At 43.7% G+C, this 21,916-nt stretch overlaps 1 protein-coding gene across 1 annotated transcript in view; it reads right to left on the bottom strand.

The window, feature by feature from the left end:
• MINDY4 (MINDY lysine 48 deubiquitinase 4) overlaps positions 1–11,812 on the bottom strand; it is a 73,569-nt gene extending 61,757 nt beyond the window's left edge. The window contains 3 exon segments of the mRNA XM_049785325.1: positions 426–661; positions 4,129–4,248; positions 11,710–11,812. Coding sequence (XP_049641282.1) covers positions 426–661; positions 4,129–4,248; positions 11,710–11,772 — 419 coding nt within the window. The 5' untranslated portion in view covers positions 11,773–11,812.
• Positions 11,813–21,916: the final 10,104 nt, after the last annotated feature.

Raw genomic sequence — 21,916 nt, 5'->3', positions numbered from 1 at the left:
AAACAAAAAGAAGCCTAAAGTGGGGCTGCATGTTAACTGGGGTCCATACCTGGCATCCCATATATTTCCCAGAACCCCACCAGGAGTGATCTCTAAGTGCAGAGCTGGGAGTAAGCCCTGAGCACCCCTGCCAAAACAAACAAATAAGCAAGCAAGCAAAGGAAAACTGAGGTTTCCCAGAAAAGAAACAATTCTACCTCTAAGAGTCACACAGAATCACAGGAACCTTCCAGGAGTGCCTGTGTGCTCTCCAGAGTTCAAACTCACTAATTCCTAAATGTCTTCATATTTACACACGTATTCAGAGAATCCATTATTAGCACCAACACCCACATGTACTATTGTGTCTGCTTCTATGGATTGAGTTCAGAGCCCTTGACTCAGTAGCAGGTGGAAAATAGGCCCCAGGTTTAGGAAAGAGATACCTAGTTCTGCTGGTCTCTGACATTGAGGTTCTCCATCCTGCGTCTTCATCTGCTAAGTCGTATATGTCTACCAACATGGTCTCTGAGCACTTCGGCAGCAATTTGGTACTTTTCTTTGGCATTGAGAGTATAGGGATTGGTGTCTCTTTTGTGAAAGTGTTAGTTGAATTTCCACAGTGATCCAAAAAGTATCTGGTAATGAGTTCAAGGTTTGTTTTTAGAGGGTTTTCCTTTGCCTGTCATTGAAAGAGAAAAATTAAAAAAAAAAAAATCAACATCAATAGTGTCAGGGAAAGGATGGGGAAAAATAGTTATCCCAGTGCTCTGATATAAGTTTATCCATATCTCATTCATTCATACACTCATTATGTGGAAGAAGGAGGGGTTTGAGGCCACATCCACAGTCGGAGGGCTTACTTCAGTCTATGATCAGTGCAGTGCTCGGGGGACCATATGGGGTGCCGGGCATCAAACTTGGGTTGGGTATGTGCAAGGTAAACAAACTACCCACTGTACATATCTCTCTGGCCCTCATGCATAGATTGTTTTCAGCAAATGTCCACTAGTCGTCTTCAATAGATCATAAATCAGGGCTAGGTAGCAGCTCAGAGAAAAGGAAGACAAATTTTCTACCTCAAAAGAGCAAGCAGGTACTCTTTTGTTTTTGTGCCAGGCAGCCCAATGAATAGCTATGTCAATGACTAGAATATGGATGTAAATGACTAGAATACACAAGCAAATTTCTTTTTAGGTTTTATTTTTCCTCTTAGAAGTAACAATAAAATATGTATCTGTTCATTAAATAATTAAGCCTTTAGGAATCGCTAACTCTATGAGCTGACAGACATTTAGAACCTGAATATTTTCTCAGGTTGTATACACTGTTTCATTTTAGGGGAGAGAGAGAAAGAGAGAGAGAGGAGAGAGAGAGGAGAGAGGAAGAGAGAGAGAGAGAGAGGAGAGAGAGAGGAGAGAGGAAGAGAGAGAGAGAGAGAGTTTACCTTAATCTCCCAAAAAAATAAAACGTTAAAATAAAACTCTTTGGCTGCCTTTTACTTCCCTTTACTGCCATACCAAAAACTACTATGGGAGGTTTTGTGTTTTATTTTTTTTAGTGCCCATTCCCATGTCCACTCATAATTAACCATAATTGCAAAATTAGAGCCTTAATTTCTGTTTTAAAAGTCCCCTAAATAGGGGCCAGAGAGATAGCATGGAGGGTAAGGCGTTTGCCTTTCATGCAGAAGGTCATCGGTTAGAATCCCGGCGTCCCATATGGTCCCCCGAGCCTACCAGGAGCGATTTCTGAGCATAGAGCCAGGAGTAACCCCTGAGCAATGCCGGGTGTGATCCCCCAAAAAAAAGAATCTGTAGTAAAAGTCCCCTAAATAATGGAGCCAGATCAATAGCACAGCAGGTAGGGCATTTGTCTTGCATGCTGCCAGACCAGGTTCAATTCTGGGCATCCCATACGGTTCCCCAATCCTGCCAGGAGTAATTCCTGAGCACAGAGTCAGGAGTAACCCCTGAGCACTCTGGGAGTGGACCAAAAAAAGGCAAAAAAAAAAAATGCCCAGTAAATACTTGTACAGATACAATTACTTCATGTGACCCACAGATCCCTCTGTCTCCAGGTCCTCCTGCCAAGACCCACCAGACAAGGAGCACCAGGCAACCAGAGTGCCACAGTGAGAGTGACACAGAGAAGGCCTTGGCACCTCAGGCTTCCCTTACCCCATTTCCCTGACCTAGGAAGCAGAACTCTGGGCCTTCGACCCACAGTCTAATTGCTCAGGAACAATTTCCATAGAGGTTATGTAGTATCAAACCCACCCCAACCCAAAAAAAGAAGACATGTTTTTCTAAGTCGTAAATGAGACTCAAGAGTGTAAAAGAAAAGTCAGTTGGGAATCCAGCTTCTGGCTCTCTCCTTCAAGAAGGGGCCTTGAGTCCCATCTGCCCCATCTTTCCACATCTCTCTGCTCATAACAGACCAGGATTCTGGCCTATTATGGTTTGGCCTATTATGGTCTATTATGTCCTCACTTTTAAAAACCTCAGTTTTAGACAGGCGCACTTGGATCTATCATATACTTAATAGGAAAAAGCAAGTTACTGGAATTAGCATTAACTGCAAGGCCTTCCCGGAACCATGTATCCAAGTGACCATGCAGGAATTAGATAATCGGGGACAGCCTCTGTCCAACGTAGCTCCAATTCATTGCATAAAGGCTGGCAACTGTCATTATAAATCAAACAATCAAGGCAGTTGTCAAGACCTAACAACAATAGCTTAGGTTCTTAAAGATAATTAATACTTGAAGGAAAATGATGATGATGATAATGAAGAAGACGATGATAAAGCCTTTAAGGATTATTGGCATTTACTTCTAAAAAATTAGGTAAAGATGAATTTGCATAAAAAATATCTCTCAACATGCCAGAATGGTAAACTTGGTTTTTTCATTTTTAAAAAATATTCATGAGGGCCCAGAGAGATAGCACAGTGGCGTTTGCCTTGCAAGCAGCCGATCCAGGACCAAAGGTGGTTGGTTTGAATCCCGGTGTCCCATAGGGTCCCCCGTGCCTGCTAGGAGCTATTTTTGAGCAGACAGCTAGGAGTAACCCCTGAGCACCGCCGGGTGTGGCCCAAAAACCAAAAAAAAAAAAAAAAAAAAAAAAATTCATGAAAGCAACATGTATACGAAGTCACTCAGGGGTTGAGTTGAGTTCTAGACACATGATGTTTCAGCATCGTGAATGTGAACCTCCTTCTGCCAGTGTCTTGGCTTCCCTCCCATAAGCACCTCCCTTGCCTCCTGTTGCTTCTCATCATCTATCCTTCTCCCCCTCCCCTGCACTCTATTTTTTTCCTTCTCTTTCCTATTCTCGGGGGCCAAGGGTGATCTGTCTTCCTCATGCAATTCTTCTAAACCATTGTTTCTTCCCAAAATGAGTAACATGTGACAAGCACTGAGACCTGGGGTGGCTGAGTCCCTTCTCTGGCTGTACCTGCTGGAGAGAAGATTCTGTCTTCCTGACTGACAGAGTTGCTGTTAAGTCAGAACAGCAGCTTCACTCGCTCACACAGACTCAACTGGGCCCCAATCCTGAGCCACACCAAACTACAGGCAAGCTAGTTGTGGCATCTTTACACAGTGTGCTGAGTCCCAGGGACACCGCCCAGAGATGCTCTCCAGAACCCAACACCGTGTGGGGCAGCAGATGGAAACAAACTAAATGCCTGGGCATTGGCAGATGTAGCTGGTAAGCCCCACAACAAAAAGAAACTAGAGAGTGCTGGAAGCAGTAGGTGCGGGGGTCCCTTGTAGGTTGAATCTGCAAGAAGCATCCCATGTGCTACCTCGACTGAGAGCAATTCTGCCTGGACACTGGGTCACAGGCCTGGAGGTGGCATGACTCAAAAAACAAAGGAGGAAGGATGGAAAATGTTAGTATAGCCTCATACTAGATTCTGGAGCACAGTCTGCCTAAAAATAGCCTCGAGGAGGAGGTGGGAGCTTGGGGACTAAGTGTTACCATCCAGGGTGGCAAGGGGGGAGCCTAGAGGCTGGAAACCAGACTCACCCCAGGGATCTGGGGGCGCAGGCCTGACGGGGCTTCCCGCCATCCCTAAGGAGAGACGTGACAAGGCCCAGTTCAGCCCAGAAGCCACAAGCGACCTACAACAGCCTGTAAGTACCTTGTTCTCTTTGTGGAGAAACTCAAGATGCAAGACCTTCCGGAGGTCGTTCCTGCTGTTAATACTGAGGTCAGAGCGCGGACGCTCCTGCTCCATGGTCACAAACGTCTTCTTTAAACCCTGACCGAAAAAACTGGAATTAGTCTTTACCACTGGAGATCAAACCAGACAATAAACACAAGATGATGGGGTGCGATTGGATCAGTCTTATCCTGCCCTCCTCATAAAAAAAAATCAAATCAAATATAAAAGCATGCAGACCAAAAGAAAAAAAAAAAAACAACTGAATTAAGAACTTGTTTTTTTTGTATAACCTTTACACTTGACATCATTTTCCCAATTATTCTTCTGAATTATACAGTGACCCAGCGGGGCTGAGCTTGACCGGAATTATTGGTGCATTTTGGAGATAAAGCATGAGGAATTCGGGTAACTGATTCGCCTCCAGCTCTTTCAGATGCCAGATTTTGGCCTAAGACTTGAAGGCATGGAATATGAAACTTTCAAAATAAACAGAAGGAAAAGCATCAAGTGAAGTCAAGATTCATTTTCCTCCTTTTTCAGATGAGGAGCCAGAGTGGATTTGCCCAAGGACTGAGCAGATTCAGATGGCAGCAGATTGAAGTGCCTCAGACTTGGGGTGTAGGGGTGTGGAGGCCAGGACCCAGGATGTCCTGGGTAAATGTCCATGCTGTCCCCAACCACTGTGCTTTCTGTTATCCCACCCTCAGCTCCTGGCAATGAGGCCTATTCCACACAGCGCCTGGCTTCCCCCTCAGAGAAACAACCGCAGCATCTGCTGCCGCCCACTTTACTGGACCACATGCCTCAAAGACAGCCATCTGGTACTCCGGGAGCCTTTGCTCTTAATGAGTCCCAGACCTCAGACACTTTACCTTATGAGGGGGCTCTCACAGCTCGAAAAATAAGGCAAAGCCCATGGCCGGCCTTGAGTTTAAGCAAGTATTTGTGCAACGAGAGATCTTGAGCACAATCTGGAACCAAAGAAAATAAAAGCAAGGTGTGCAGGAAAAGCAACAGAAGGACGCTGCTGTATGTGGTGGGGAGAGAAGACCATGACGGGGTCAACTAGAGGGACAGGGAACTAAGAGCCAGCACCTGCATTTGATCTGGCTTGAAACATGGCTTTCAAATCAGTCACGGTGGAAACCTCTGGAATGAAGGATACTGGGTGCTGAATAATTACTTAGGTCTGTCGAAGTTCAGATCTGCAAGTCTTGTGGGGTTTTATGTTTTGTTTCTTTTGGGAGGTATTGGGCTGACGCCTAGTAGTGCTCAGGACTTATGCCTGGCTCTATCCTCAAGGATCGCTTTTGGTGGTACCGGAGGACCATTTGCAGCGCCAGAAATGGAGCCATCCATGTATCTCTTGGACCTGTGTCTTGTACATTTAACCAACTCCCCAGGAATGTTTCTACATTGGCATGTGACCAGTAGGAGGGGACAACTGGGACCCAGCCAATCCTTGGTCCCTTCAGGCCATTCAATCAACAAACAATTACTGAATACCAACAATGTGGCAGACTGTTCTAGAAGCAGGAGCTACAGATGAAAGTAATGATGGGGTACTCCAAGGAATAAATGATTTCAAAATTTTGCAAAGAATACTAGAGGGTGCTCACAGGCACTGTACAGGGTTTGGGGGGGGGTGGTGTCTGGATCAACTCCCAGTGAAGCTTAGCCAAAATTACTCAACACTCAAGTCAAGCAATATGGTGCTCAATGAAAGACCCAGCACCATGGGTCTCCAAAAAATTTCAATTTTTTAGTCAAGAAGGATGGTGCTGCTTCTTAGTGAGGTGGAGGATATTATGGGAAGAAGATGGGCTCAGGAACTGAGTTGAGGCTGTGTTATAATGAGGTATTTATAGAGTAGAAATTTAGAAAGGGTAGTTGAAAAGAATGGAGAAGTCCAAGGAGAAGGCTGAACTCAAGACGAAATGTTTGGGATTGCCCATATATTGAGGATACTGGTAGAAGCACTCGTGGGTTTTTATGTTTTGAAAAGGGTCAGTAGAGGATTGAACTCAGCAGGAGGCACAGCTCAGGGAAAGGAGAACTGGGAAGAAATGATAGGAAGAGAGCAAAGCCAGGTGAAGCTGACCTTCAGAAACCAGATCAAGGAAGGTTTCTAGAGGAAGGACATGACCAATGGAAACTAACACAAATTTTTATTAGATCAAGAAGCCTAAGAGCTGATCAGAATGGTTTCAATGAATGAGGAAGCCAAATTATAGTGGCTTTGCTAAAGCAGAAATGAGAGTTAGCATCAGAGCATATATGGATCTTTTATGGGTTCTGCTAAAAAGAAAAGGGAAATAGCTTTTATCAATGAGATGGCCAAGAAGACACAGAGAAGCAGATCTTGGTGGGAACCCTGCTATTGATCATCCTTGCTATTGAGCCCAGTGACAACAATGAGAATCCAAGTCATGGAGGGCACCTCCCTAACCAGTGGAGAATGGTCACACTCTCTCAACAACATCCAGAGAGTCCACACAGCACCAAGCACCATGTCTGCATGTGGGAATCATCACAGCACCAGCCAGCCCAGAGGCACAACTATGAGAAGATGATATGTCAAAGGTGCTGAGCCTGCCTGTACCCCCATGCCATCAATGGCTGCTCAAGCAACTTGTGCCCGAAGAAGGTCAAATAAGGACCCTCATCTGCCAGGAGCACAGGACAGCCTCCTCATGGGTTCTGCAGCCTCAATAACATTTTTCTTTCACTAACTGGAGCAAAATAAAAAGGAGAGGAAAATTGATGAATATCCAGGGGGACTTAAGGAGAGAAAAGTCAAGAGTCAAGAGTCTAGGATCAGCCACAGCAATAGCACAACTGGGAGAACATCTGCCTTGCACATGGTCAATCTAGGCTCAATCTCCAGCATCCCATAGGGTTCCCTGATCCTGCCGGTAATGATTCCTGAATGCAGAGTCAGGAGTAAGCCCTGAGCACCACCAGGTATGACTCAAAAACAAAAACAAACAAAAAAAGAGTCAAGAGTCTGTCAGCACAGGAACAGGTTGATGTGTTGGCCCAAGTGAGAAGACAGAATGTATATAGGACAAAGGAAAGTGACAGTCACTGCCATAATGTCCCTGAGCATAGAAAGGCACCCACAAGAGTCTGGGTATAAATCAGGAAGGTGGAGAACATGATCATCAAAATTTTCCAAAGGAAGGCAGAGTGGGTGGGTCAATGCCAGGAAGATCAATGAGCACCACTAGAGACTGTCAGTGTTTTCTTGACGTTGTCACTAGTTTTTGTCATGAAACCATCTAGAGAGGAAGTGGGTGTTTGACAGAGGCTGTGAGAAGTCATCCAGGAATTGAGCAAGTGAATGGCCAGGTGGGGAGGCATCTCAGAGGCAGTCCAGGGGCGCATAGCTATAAATTTAGGGTGAATTCACGCACTGTTTCCTTCAGCTCTGCAGGTAAGGCCTGGTGTATGCTGAGGAGAGACTCACAAAGAGGGAGGAATCTCCCTACCCCCCTAGTGCTCACAGTCCCTATGCTGACCTCCATCATCTCTGCAGGCTCATATCCACATCTCACACCCTCTGCTCACTCCATCTTTCATCCAGGGAAGATTAAACTCCCAGTTGCCACCTCCCAAGGCCTTTTTGTAACTGGAAGCATATTCTTTTTGCTTCCCCTCCATCTGGTCCCAGCAGCCTCTCTCTCCTGTCAAAGCACAGCATACACAGCAGGACAGACAAGTAGAAGCCCACCAAGGTCAATGAGGGAAGCTACTACCGAAGAAGGCTGTACAGATATTAACCAGCACTACAACCTCCAGTAATGTCTTGGAGAGACCACAATCAGGATGTTTAAGGTGCTTTAAAAACAAAACAAGTCAGAGAAGCACCTGCAATTAGGAAACAGAAATGAGCAAATTGCAATCAGAAGTGACATAACTGAAGATTATGGTAGGTAAAATAAAAAAAATTCAATGGTCAACCTCAGCAGCAGAATAACAACAGCAAGGGAAAGATTTGTGAGCTCAATATGATGAACAAACCATAGAAGATGGAAGTGTCTGAAAACAAATGGCCCTCTCATCAGAGAACTATGGAATGAGTTTAATAGGGTCAATAATAAGAATCATTATAATCCCTAAAAAAACAGAAAGTAAATGTAGATGGAGAACCACTAGTCAAAAAAAAAAATCCCAGATAGAGGGAAGTAGAGCAATGGTACAACAATTAGGACACTTGCCTTGCATACAGCAGAACTAAGCTTAATCCCTTGCACCCACATGGGTTCCCCCAGCTCTTCCAGAGATGACCCCTGGCACAAAGCTCTGAGCATCACTGGGTGTGGCTCCCCTCCAAATAAAGTCAAAGGACTTTACAGAGATAAAGGCCACAGGCACCCAAATGCAAGAAACATGAAAGGGTTTCGTTCATGGCAAAAGCCAAAGACAGAGACAACATCAAAAGCAACAAAAATGCTCATGTATGAAGGAATTTACATACAAAGCAATTCCCATACATCTCACAGCAAACCTATCAAATGAGACTATGGGCCAGAAGAAATGAATGGGATATCCTTTCTCTTTTTTCAATCAATCTTTTTTAACTTCACCAAGAACACTTCACCAAGAACACCTCTACCAGCTAAATTGTACCTCAAATATGACAGAATAATTCAAAGCCTCCAGAACAAACTATGGCTTTGTAAGTTCATGGCCTTGAAACCAGTTTTGTAAGAAGCATTAAAGAAGTTCCTTTACAGGACAAAACAAAGTTCACAACTCCTTCATAACACCTTAAAAATAATTTCCTTCATTCAAATAATCTTACCCAATGACAATGACCTGAAATCACTAATCAAGAGGCACAGAGTAGCAGGATAAATCAGAAAACAGACCCAATTTTCTGTTGCTGCAAGAGACACTTCTGACCTGTCAGGGTGAACAGGCTCAAAGGCAGAGGCTGGAAACAATCTTACAGGCAAACAGTTCTCTCTAAAAAGCCATGTGATCTTTTTAATGCCATATACAAAAGTCAAATAAAATTGAATTTAAAACCTTGAGGGCAGACTTGAAACCATAAGGTGCATAGAAGAATACATAGGGGGGGCAGAGCAATAGAGCAGCAGTAGGGTGTTTGTCTTGCACGCAGCTGACCCAGGATGGACCTCAGTTCGATCCCTGGTGTCTCATATGGTCCCCCAACCCAGGAGCAATTTCTGAGCACATCGCCAGGAGTATCCCCTGAGTATCACTGGGTGTGACCCCCCCACCCCGCCAAAAAAAAAAAAAAAGAAGAGAACATAGGTAGAACTCTCCATAATACTGAAGTTAAAGGTATCTTTAAGGATAAAACACAACAGACCAAGCAAGTGGAAGTAAAGATAAACAAATGGGACTACATTAAATTGAGAAGCTAAACAGAATAGGTCATCCACAGAATGGGAGAAATGATTCACCCAATCTAGTAAAGGGTTAATATCCTAATTAATTTATATATTAATACTTAAGATATATAAGACACTGGCAGAGCTTAGTAAGAAAAAAGATGTAACCCCATTTTAAAATGGGGAAAGAGATCAACAGAAACCTCTTCAAAGATGGCCAAAAGCACATAAAAAATGTTCCACATCACTAATCATCAGGGAGACGCAAATGAAAACAACAATGAGATACCATCTCACACCACAGAAACTGGCACACATCAAAAGCAAGCAAACAAAACAAAACAAACCAAAACAGTGCTGGTGTGGATGTGGAGAAAAATAAACTCTCATTCACTGTGAGTGGAAATACTTACTTGAATCCAAGCACCCCACTTGACCTTGCTCACAGCTCACCCTTAGGAGCCTGGTACAAGCTCCTTCCTCCACCTCAGTCTCATCTCTGTCAGGGATCCAGACTCCTCAAGTGGTTCGTTTCCCCACCTCTCCTGCCTTTCTAACAGCACCCAACAATCCCTGGCCTCATGCCCTTCCAGCCCTCTATTCCATTCCCCTCATTTTGTTTTTTTGCTTTGGTTTTTTTTTTTTTTTTGGTTTTTTTTTTTGGTTTTTGGGCCACACCCAGCGTTGCTCAGGGGTTACTCCTGGCTGTCTGCTCAGAAATAGCTCCTGGCAGGCACGGGGGACCATATGGGACACCGGAATTTGAACCAACCACCTTTGGTCCTGGATCGGCTGCTTGCAAGGCAAACGCCACTGTGCTATCTCTCCGGGCCCTGTTTTGTTTTTTAACAGTGTCTTATTTGTTTGTTTATTTATGTATGGGTTTGGGGCCACACCCTGTGAAGCTCAGGGGTTACTCCTGGCTCTGGGATCAAAAATCGCTCCTGACAGGTTCAGGGGACCATATGGAATGCTGGGGATTGAACCCAGGTCCATTCCAGGTTAGCTGTGTGCAAGGCAAATGCCCTACACTGTGCTATCTCTCTGGCCCTCCCCTCGTTTTTTAAGGTCTCTTCTCAGTGATCATCCTATCTACATGCAGGGCTGATGGAGGCAGTAGAGTCACAGCTGGAACACCCTGTGATGCGTCAGAGACTCGAGCCCCCTTGGCCAGTCACTGGGACACATCCCGGAGGAGCAGATCAGACCTCTCTCCAAGCCCACTCTCCTCCCTCATCTGACTGCACTGAGAAGCACACAACCATCATGAGCAAATGCCCATCAGCCCAGCCCAGCACTTTCACTACCAGATGGGAAACTGAGGCTGTAAGGAATAACCAACACAGGATGTGTGGTGGGACTCTGAGCCTCTTCCCTTCTTGAACTATGCTGTGTGGCTTTTGGTGGGTGAGTGGGTGAGTGGATTGGTTGGTTGGTTGGTTGGTTGGTTGGTTGGTTGGTTGGTTGGTTGTGGTTGGTTGGTTGGTTGGTTGGTTGGTTGGTTGGTTGGTTAAATAGTTTGGGGGACACATCAGCAGTGCTCAGGACTTACTCCTTCCTGGCTCTGTGCTCAGGAATTGCTCCTGTCAGGCTTGGATGACCAGATGGCATGCCAGGGTAGAACCCAGCACAGCTGAGCAAGGAAGGCATGAACCCTACCCGAAGAACTACCTCACCAGCCTCTATGGTGCGTGTTCCTCCGGGCCTAACACGCATCAGGCTTGCAGCACAGGCCTCGTGGTAGCCCTGGCCCAGGGTCCCTGACACAAGAGCAGCGAGGACACCCCCCACATCGACTGCCCCGCTGACAGCTGGGCCCCCAGAAACCGGCCAAGGCTTTATGCCAGACCACAAAACTCTCCAGCGGTTAGGCCAGCTGCAAAAAAGATCACAAAGGGAGCTGACTCTCCCGCGTTTGAGTTGCAGAACTGCAGCATTGGGGTGGGCAGGGGGGCTACCCGCCGGGCCAGCTTGCAAAGCTGGAGGGGGACTTGGGGGGGGGGGTCGGGGTGCACAGGGCCCGGCTCCAGCTCCCGGGGCCTGCGCGCTGCCTGTTGGGGGGCTCCTGGGAAATGTAGTTCTCCGGGCTCCAGACTCTGCGATCCAGGGGTGCAGAGTGTGCAGGGCGCCCGGGTGGCCAGGGCACCGCCAGGCCCAAATGCAGCCCCTCGCCCCCCGCGCGGCGGACACGTACCTTCCTGCTCAGGAACTCCCTGACCAGGGACGCGGCCACCTCCTCCACGAACAGGCCGTCCATGCCGCCCGCTGCTCCACGGTCGTTGGGGCAGCAAGGCCGCGTTGCCCAGGAGACAGACTGGGGGTGTGGACAGAGCCCGCTCGGCTCCTCCCTGCGCGGGCACCGGGCGCGAGCAAACGGGGCGGTGCAAATTTGCACTCCAAGCCCTAGCCCTGCACGCCCTGGGCCCCTGGGTCCTAGTCTTAGGGTCTCTCCTCCCCACTGGTGTGCTTTTCCCGCAGTGACATGGGGAGAATATCCTCCCATTACCCCTGGATATCCACTCCAGCAGAGCAAGCACTAGCTCGTGCCCTCCCCTTGGGCACCTACCTGGACCCGTTTGGTTGGGTTGGCCCTATGGGCCCAGGAAGACTCAAGGATGGCCTAACTTGCACCCCCACGGTATCTGATTGCCCACAACACTGAGAACTACCATAACCATGAGAATGAATGAGGGAACTGGGAAGGCTGTCTAGAGTACAGATGGGGGTGGGTTGGGGTGGAGGGAGATTTTGGGACATTGGTGGTGGGAATGTTGCCCTGGTGAAGGGGGGTGTTCTTTACATGACTGAAACCTAATCACAATCATGTTTGTAAGCTAGGTGTTTAAATAAAGATATTATTTAAAAAAAAAAGAAAGAAAATAGTAACTTTCAAAAGCCTTTAATTAAAAGCCTTGAAAAAATTCTGTGTGTGTGCCTGAGACAATGCAATTAAATCTTAAAGAAAAAAGAAAGAAAGAAAGTAGGTAAGAGTTGAGAGCCACACGAGTCAATACCAATTCTAGGATTGGTGGCCACTGATGAGGACCTAGCCCTGGAAACAGGCGCCCCACACGGGAAGGTCAGGCATTAGCAGAAGGCCACAGGGGCTGGAGCTGGCAGTACTGACAGCCCGGCTCTCCCACCCACCACTCACTACATGCTTCCTCACACGCTAGCCCAAGCACATCAGCTGCAGCATTTGTTTGCCTCTGTTGCCATACAGTCAGGGGCTTCAGCAAAAGGGATGGACTTGCTCACAGTTCTGAACTTAGAAATTCAAGGCTTAAGCTTTGTTTGTGTGTATATCCTTAAGAGTTACTCCTAGGCTACTTCCTTTTTTATATATAATTTTTATTTTTTCTTTATTGAAACACCATGATTAAATACATGATTGTAGTTTGGTTTTAGTCATCAAAAGAATACCCCCCTTCACCAATGCAACATTCCCACCACCAATGGCCCCCATCTCCCTACTCCCCTACCCTCTGCCTGTATTCAAGACCGGTATTCTACTTCTCTCACTTATTAACATTGTCATGATGGTTAGTGTAGTCATCTCTCTAACTACACTCTGTGGTGAGCTTCATATTGGGAGCCAGTCCTTTCAGCCCTCATCTCTGGTGTCTCTGGGCATTATTATAATAATGTCTTTTGTTTTCTTAAAACCCATAGATGAGTAAGACTATTTTGTGTCTGTCTCTCTCCCTCTGACTTATTTCACTCAGTTAATGGTTTCCATGTTCATACATGTATAGGAAAATTTCATGACTATCTCCTGACAGCTGCATAATATTCCATTATGTATATGTACCATAGTTTCTTTAGCCATTCATCTGCTGAAGGTCATCTTGGTTGTTTCCAGAGTCTGGCTATTGTAACTAGTGCTGCAATGAATATAGGTGTGCAAAAGGCATTTTTGTATTGTGTTTTTGTGTTCCTAAGTATATCCCTAGAAGTAGTATAGCTGGATCATATGGGAGCTCAATGTCCAGTCTTTTGGGGAGTCTCCATATTGTTTTCCATAAATACTGGACTAGACAGCAATCCCACCAGCAGTGAATCAGAGTTCCTTTCTCTCCACATCCCTGCCAGCACTGATTGTTCTTGTTCTTTGCTATGTGTGCCAGTCTCTGTGGTGTGAGATGGTCCCTCATTGTTGTTTTGACTTGCATCTCCCTGATGATTAGTAATATGGAGCATTTTTTCATGTGCCTTTTGGCTATTTGTATTTCTTCTTCGAGAAATTTTCTGTTCATTTCGTCTTCCCATTTATTGATGGGGTTAGATTTTTTTTTTCTTGTTGAGTTCTGTCAGTACCTTGTATATCTTTGATATTAGCCCCTTATCTGATGGGTACTGGGTGAATAGTTTCTCCTACTCTGTGGTTGGCTTTTGTATCCTAGGAACTATTTCCTTTGAGATGCAGAAGCTTCTCAGCTTATTGTAGTCCCATCTATTTATCGCAGCTTCCACTTGTTTGGAGAATGCTGTTTCCTCCTTGAAGATGCCTTAAGTTTCAATGTCATGGGGTGTTTTACCTACTTGTTGTTCTATATACCTTATAGTTTCTAGACTGATATTAAGGTCTTTGATCCATTTGGATTTGACCTTTGTGCATAGTGTTAGATGGAGGTCTGAGTTCGCTTTTTTGCAAGTGGCTGACCAGTTGATCTAACACCACTTATTGAAGAGACTTTCCTTGCTCCATTTTTTATTTCTTGCCCTTTTATCAAATATTTTTGATTGTATGTTTGGGAAACATTTTTTTGAATACTCAAGTCTGTTCCACTAATCTGAGGGTCTGTCTTTATACCAATACCATGCTGTTTTAATGACTATTGCTTTATAGTACAATTTAAAATTGGGGGAAAGTGATGCCTCCCTTATTCCTTTTCTGAAGAGTTCCTCTAGCTATTTGTGATTGTTTATTGTTCCAAATTAATTTAAAGAATGTTTGATTCACTTCTTCAAAGAATTTCATGGGTTTCCTTATAGGGATTGCATTAAATCTGAACAATGTTTTGGGGAGTATTACCATTTTAATTATGTTAATTATTCCAATTCATGAGCAGGGCATGTGTCCCTTTTATTTTTTGAAGCAGGGTTTTTTTTTTATATTTTTTGAAGCAAGGTTTTGTAGTTTTCCTTTTATAGGTCTTTCACCTCTTTAGTTAAGTTGACTCCAAGGTATTTGAGTTTGTGTGACACTAATGCGAATGGGATTTTTGTGTGTGTGTGTGTGTGCTTTTTGGGTCACTCCCAGCAGTGTTCAGGGGCAATTCCTGGCTCCAGGCTCAGAAATTGCTCCTGGCAGGCACGGGGGACCTCATGAGAAGCCAGGATTTGAACTGATGACCTCCTGCATGAAAGGCAAACACCTTACCTCCATGCTATCTCTCCAGGCCCAGGATTGTTTTTTTAATGTCTATTACTTCTCTATCATTATTGTTATATAAGAAGGCCATTGATTAATAAATAAAATAATCCTTTCAAATATGGGTAACAAAATTACTGTATCCCTGGATATATTGGCCTCTTATTTTTCTACTCTCCCTACTTATTGCTATTTTTTCGTTATTAATTTTGAAATTCTTTGCATTGTATATGCACCCTCTACATCCTATATTATATGCATCCTTATTCAAATTAAATAACCTGATTTCAACAGTTAGTGAGTGTGAGAATATTGGACAAAAATATGAATATTTAACTGGAAATCAGAAGATGGGAATATTAAATCTGCAAATTCAAAAAAAAAAAGGCCATTGATTTTTGTAGCATTCATTTTGTAGCCTGACACTTTGCTATATGAATCTATTGTTTCTGGAAGCTTTTTGGTAGAGTCTTTAGGATTTTATATATATATAGTTTCATGTTATCTGCAAACAGTAAGAGCTTGACTTCTTCCTTTTCTATCTCGATGCCCTAGATATATTTTTTCTTGTCTAATCGCTATAGCAAGAACTTCCAGCTCTATGTTGAATAGGAATGGTGTGAGAGGGCAGGCTTGTCTTGTACCAGATTTTAGAGGAAAGGTTTTTAGTTTATCTCCATTAAGAATAATATTTGCCATTGGCTTGTGGTAGAAGGCCTTATTGAGAAATTTTCTTCCATTCCCACCTGGATGAGAAGTTTTATTTATTTATTTACTTTTATCAAAAATGGGTATTGGTTTTCTTGATCTGGAGGCTAGCTCTAGCCAGCATGGGATTTGGGGAGACCCCATGTCGAAGGCCTTCTCCCTAACTTGGGTGTGCTGGGAGCCTTGATAGACCCCCAGACATCCCCTCTTCTGCCCTTGCCCTCCAGGCCTTCCCTGGGTGCCAGCTCAGGCGGCCAGACAACGTGGGTGTCGGGTGGTCCCTCCTAGATGGGGTCCCAAGCTTTCCCCGCCCTTCCCCCAGCACTAGAGTGGGAAGGGCACAGGGTGGAGGGCGGGCAGATCCTGGCTTCCAGCTCTCTACCGAATCCTTTCTTGATCTGGAGGCTAGCTCTAGCCAGCATGGGGTGTGGGGAGACCCCATGTCAAAGGCCTCCCTAACTTGGGTGATAGGTTCCCAGACGTCCCCTCTTCTGCCCCCGACCCCCAAGCCTTCCCTGGGTGCCAACCCAGGCGGCCAGAAATGGTGGGTCCTAACTTGGGGTGTGCTGAGATTTGCTCGGTTGCACTTAACGTTGTTACTGGCAATTTCTTACCATTCTACATGTTCAAAACCGCGCGGGGGCTAGTGCCCCCATGCGCACAGTATATATTAAGAGTATTCCCTATCCTTAAGTTATGTTTTGAATATGCAGAATGTTCATTTTGTATTCTGCCCTTTCGCACACCCCTACAAAGCTCATATTTACTCCTAACTCTCTCACCCCCCCAACCATCAGTAACCCACATTACTCTTTTTAACTTCTGCACAATCCTAATCACAGACCAAAGCCGTGCATTGGATCTAACAACCCCCCAACTATTTCAAAAGACATAAAATAGACACATATGTCTTTTGAATATTTTATGTGTTTTTCTCTGACAGCTATAAGTCTTACTAAATATTCTCTTATACAGTGACGATTCTAACCACTTTTTATCTTTTCTTCTCTTTGTGAGCTGTTCAATAAGGAATTTTGGTGAAAGAGTCCCCCAGTTAAATGCTTATGATTGAACCAAGTCATGGGGATTGTTGGACTTGTTCTTATGGCCCCCACATGCATCGATAACGCCACGTGGCATTGTTCCTTGTTTGCATAGGCACATTAAAATGAGAAAATACTATACATACAAATAAGATCTTATCTAATAGAGATTGGAACACACAAATCTTGTAGTGCAATGGGACCTTACACCCTGAACATTGACATAATGACCTGGCACAGGCCTCAGAAGAATGGGCATTCTCCATTCACCCCTGAACCAGAAAAGCCATCCACGAAACATCCAAGTTTGTCTATAACATCACTTGGAAGCAATCCTCTACCAGGGAAGACCCTACCGCTGCTCTGACATCGACCTGCTCAAAAGAGACTTCCCTTAACACTGAGAAGACTTAACAACAACAATGACCTACTTACAGGACAGGACTCTCTGCATTGCCCTTTAATTGTGAGGTGAAACTAGAGGACGCTCTATATCCTGACTTCAATGTAGGATATGCAGATTCCAGGATCTTTAATATAGAAACATGATACCAACAACAGAGACTGTGTGAAAAATAAAAGTGTGTTGGCACTACAGACAATGTCTTGGATTGGACAAACTAGCTTGCCTGGAGCCTAGAGTTGGTCTTATGCCAGGAAACTTCAGGAGTAGGGTCTCCTTGTATTTAGGCCAAGGTTTTTCCTTTCCATGTCCCTCATATTTTGGTGGGCCTATGCAAACAATAATTCCCACTCTAACACCATTTTTACTGTGCTCCTTTGACTCTAACCCTTAAAAAAAAACCACTTAAACTTTCGAGGTTAACTTAAACTAATATGCATGTGCATGGAAATGTAATAAATACTATGCCTTTAATGTTTAAGGAGTTACATAAGTTTTATGGCTTTAGATTACTTTGTTTGCTGCTAAGAAATATTATAATATATTAAAATCTGGGGACTTGAGGGACAAAGTAATTGTACATGGGTTCTGTTTTATGTATCTTAATGTTCTTTGGCTAAAAGTTCAAAGTTAAGATATCAGCAAGGGGATTTCTTCTGAGAATTCTGTTTATGGGTGATTGTCCTTCCACTGTAACTTTACCTTGTCCTCTTTCTTTGCATCTTTGTTCTCATAATTAAAAATAAAACTTAAAAAAAAGAGGCAGAAACCTAGTAAACACATTGAATACTATTTAAATTATATTCTAAGCACTACTTACTTCTAAAACTAAAAATTGAAAGTTCCTAATAATGTTTTCCATATACATAATTATTATAGATAATTTAGTCTATATGTTTTAGGGCCCTTTATATAAAATATATAAAATATATACCTCTGTGTATTTCATGCACAGGTAATATTCAATTCAGAGAAATATATTGGTGGTATCCATTCTGTTTTAAGAATTTTCTTTTGTATAGCAATCAACATAAACCTATTTGTTCAATCATTATTAAATAAAGCTTTAATTTATGGAAAAATGGGTATTGGACCATATCAAATACTTTCTCTGCATCTATTGATATGCTCATGTGGTTTTTATTTTTCTTTTTTTTTAAATGGTGTATTATTGGGGCCGGGTGGTGGCGCTAAAGGTAAGGTGCCTGCCTTGCCTGCACTAGCCTTGGACGGACCGCGGTTCGATCCCCCGGTGTCCCATATGGTCCCCAAGCCAGGAGCAACTTCTGAGCGCATAGCCAGGAGTAACCCCTGAGCGTTACCAGGTGTGGCCCAAAAACCAAAAAAAAAAAAAAAAATGGTGTATTATTTTGATTGATTTACTTATGATATGCCATCATTGCATTTCTGGAAAGAAACCTACTTTGTCATGATGTATGACTTTCTTGATGAGGCATTGGATCCTATTTTTCAGGATTTTGTTGAGGATCTATTCATCTGCTGTTTATCAGGGATATTGGTCTGTAGTTTTCTTTTTTTTCTTTTTTTTTTTTTTTTGCAGCATCTCTGTCTGGTTTTGGTATCAAGGTGACGTTAGCTTCATAAAACTATTTGGGAGTGTTCCTGTTTCTTAAATTTCATGAAAAAGCCTGAAAAAGATTGGTAGTAGTTCCTTTAGAAAGGTTTGAACGAATTTATTAGCGAATTCATCTGGGCCTGGGCTTTTGTTTGGGGGAAGATATTTTATTATCATTTTAATTTCCTCAGTAGTGATGTGTCTGTTTAGATATGCTAGATCATCCTGGTTTAACCATAAAATATTATAAGAGTCCAGGAATTTCTCCATTTCTTCCAGGTTCTCATGTTTCATGGCATCGAGTTTCAAAGTAGTCTTTGATTATCCTTTGAATCTCTGCAGTATCTGTAGTGAAATTCCCCTGTTGATTTCTAATCTGGTTTCTTAAGATTCTCTCTCTCCTTTTTTTGTGAGTTTTGCTGGTGGTTTATTCATTTTTTTAACCAACTTTTGCTTTCATTGATCCTTCGGATTATTTTTTGGATTTCCAATTTTGGTTCCTTTTGTTGATCATTTTCTAATTTTATAAGCTGTGTTATTAAGCTATTTATGTAGGCCCCTTCTTCCTGATGTGTGCTTGCAAAGCTATACATTTTCCTCTTAGTATAGCTTTTGCTGTGTCCCATAAATTCTGGTAATTTGCGTCTCCATTGGTATTTGTTTTCAGGAATGTTTTAATTTCTTCTTTGGTTTTATCCCTGACACACTGTTTGTTCAGTAGTGAGCCATCTAATTTCCAGGTGTTGAAGTTTTTCCTCTGTGTACCTTTGTAGTTCACTTCTAATTTTAGTGTACTGTGATCTAAGAAGGTTTTCTTTACAGTTTCTATCCCCCTTGATTTTATGGAGTTATGCTTTATGGGCTAGCATGTGGTTTATCCTAGAGAATGACCTAAGTGAATTGGAAAAGAGTGTGTATCCAGTTTTCTGGGGATGGAGTGCCCTAAATATATATATCTACTAGTCCACTTTCTTCCATTTCTCTTTTCACAACTAGTATAACCCAGACTACTTTCTTTGCACAGTTGTAGGTTACAGTTTCCTTCACTCTCATTTGTTTTTTTTTTTTTCACTGTGAGTCTGTGTCCTATTGTGATTTCAAGATTGCTCATTACAATTACTGATTATAAGGAGTACCATTGCGGGGTTGGGGCAGTGGCACAAGTGGTAGGGCATCTGCCTTGCAGGTGCTAACCTAGGATGGACCGTAGTTTGATCCCTGGTGTCCCATCCCTGAGCATCACTGGGAGTGGCCCAAAAACCAAAAACAAAAAGGGGAGTAAAATAAAGGAGTACCATTACATCAGGGCCTGCGCTCAGAGATGACCCATCTCTACAAGTAGTTACATCCTGGGAACTCCTGTATTGGTCCTTATATATTATTTTCCTTACACCAACATACATTTTCAAAATGATTTGAAAAGCAGTATTTTCAATCACGAATAGTTTTAAAACCATGGGCTAGATGTGCCTCATCAATACTGGACATATGTTAAAGTCTACTCTAGAAAGTTACTCGTTCATCTAAAGTAGTTTCAGGTATTAGGCTCCCTAGGAAACTTCTAAAACAAGGCACACCATGTCACCATCTCCAAGCATCATGGTTCTCTGAGATGACTCTTTTAAGCATCGGTGATGTGATATAGGACTGAGCTTCCCTCAGTCCAGGGCACCTCACATTCCAGCTATAAGGGCAGCCATATTGGAGAATATATGCTGATTCAGGCCAGATATGGGAGGGATTGAGCCAGAGAGCTAGTACAGGATGAGATGCAGTAGACCCCAGTTGAATTTCCAGTATATATTCCCCAAGCTCCACCAGGCATGATCCCTGAGCAGAGAGCCAAGAGTGAGCCTTGAGCATAGCTGAATGTAGTCCTAACCCCCAACTACTCCATAAAGAAAGAAATGGTTGTGCAAGTAAGAGTGTTCTATTGTGTCATAACAATGAGGGATTCCCTTCACAGAGGCAGAGGGTCTGATGAGAGGGCTTAGAGATTAACTCCATTCATGCATTCCCTTGATCTGCAACTGATTTTCTGAGTACATACCACATATCTGGTGGGCGGCTGCTATGAACTTAGCCTTGCAGCATCTGTGCCCTCAGGGAGGGAAGGTTTGCATGAAGGAATGAAGGGGGGAAACACAGAAAGCAAATACATATGTAGAAATGCACAAAACATTGCAGGTGGTGGAAGAAAAAGAGAACAAACTTAAAGAGAGAAAGAGCTTTAGGTGGGATCAGAGAGTGACTGGGGTAGAGGAGCTTCATACCTGGTAGTACTTGGGAATATACTCTCAACTCGGAACTTGGGAAACTATTGCCCACCCAGAATCAAGCCTGGACTCCCACAAAACATGTGTACTTTGGACACTCACCCCAGCCCCTGCATACTTTTTGAAAGGATGATCCGAGATTACTATTGTAGGGCATTGAAGTGGCTCTAAGTGAATGCCAGAGACTTAGAAACAGCCAAGACTTTTTCTGGCCATTCTGAACCTGAGAATCTAAGATCCAGGCTCCTGTAGATTCCCTAGGGGGAAAAAAAAGTAGAAAAGATTCTACTTTTCTGGTTCACAGAAGCCTCATGCTGCATCCTCACATGACCAGATGTTGGAGAGCCACTCCCCGGGGTCTCTTTTAGAAGAGAACTAATTGCAAGTCACGAGAATTCTGTCTTCATGCCCAAATAACCCCCAAAGTCTCCACTGAAGTTGGATCTCCAGGACTATGTGATGGGGATCTCATGCTGTGCTTAGGCTTAGTATGTTTGAAATTTTCTCAGCAACAGTACTGTAGACCTTAGTGCAAAAAAATTATATTAAAAAATCTCCTCTTCGGGCTAGAGTGATATCACATAGTAGGCGCCTTGCACCTTGCTGACCCCAGTTCAATCTCCAGCATCCTATAGAGTCTCCTGAGCCCTCCAAGAATGATTCCTGAACTCCACCATGTGTAGCCCAAAAACCAAAATTAAATTAAATTAAAAAGCTCCTCTTGCAGAAGCAGACAGGTGGAATAGGGATTGATGCTGAAGCATTGTGGCTGAAATTGAATCATCAGTAACTGTCATTTCATGATGACTATATAAGAAATTAACTTTTAAAAAGGCAAACTTGTGCTCAGGGCCACAAAGGTCATGCCAAGCACTACTCTGCCAACTGAATAGTTGTCAGAGGATACAGTGCTGCTTGGGCCCCCGGTGCCAGGGACCACCAAGTCTATACTTGCTGATGCTTGGGAGGAGGATATGTGGTGCCAGTGCTGGAAACCATGTTACGCTCATAGAAGACATGT

Source organism: Suncus etruscus, chromosome 13 (assembly GCF_024139225.1).
Source record: "Suncus etruscus isolate mSunEtr1 chromosome 13, mSunEtr1.pri.cur, whole genome shotgun sequence".
In the NCBI taxonomy this organism is placed as follows: Eukaryota; Metazoa; Chordata; class Mammalia; order Eulipotyphla; family Soricidae; genus Suncus; species Suncus etruscus.
This window is presented reverse-complemented; position numbering and strand designations above follow the sequence as displayed.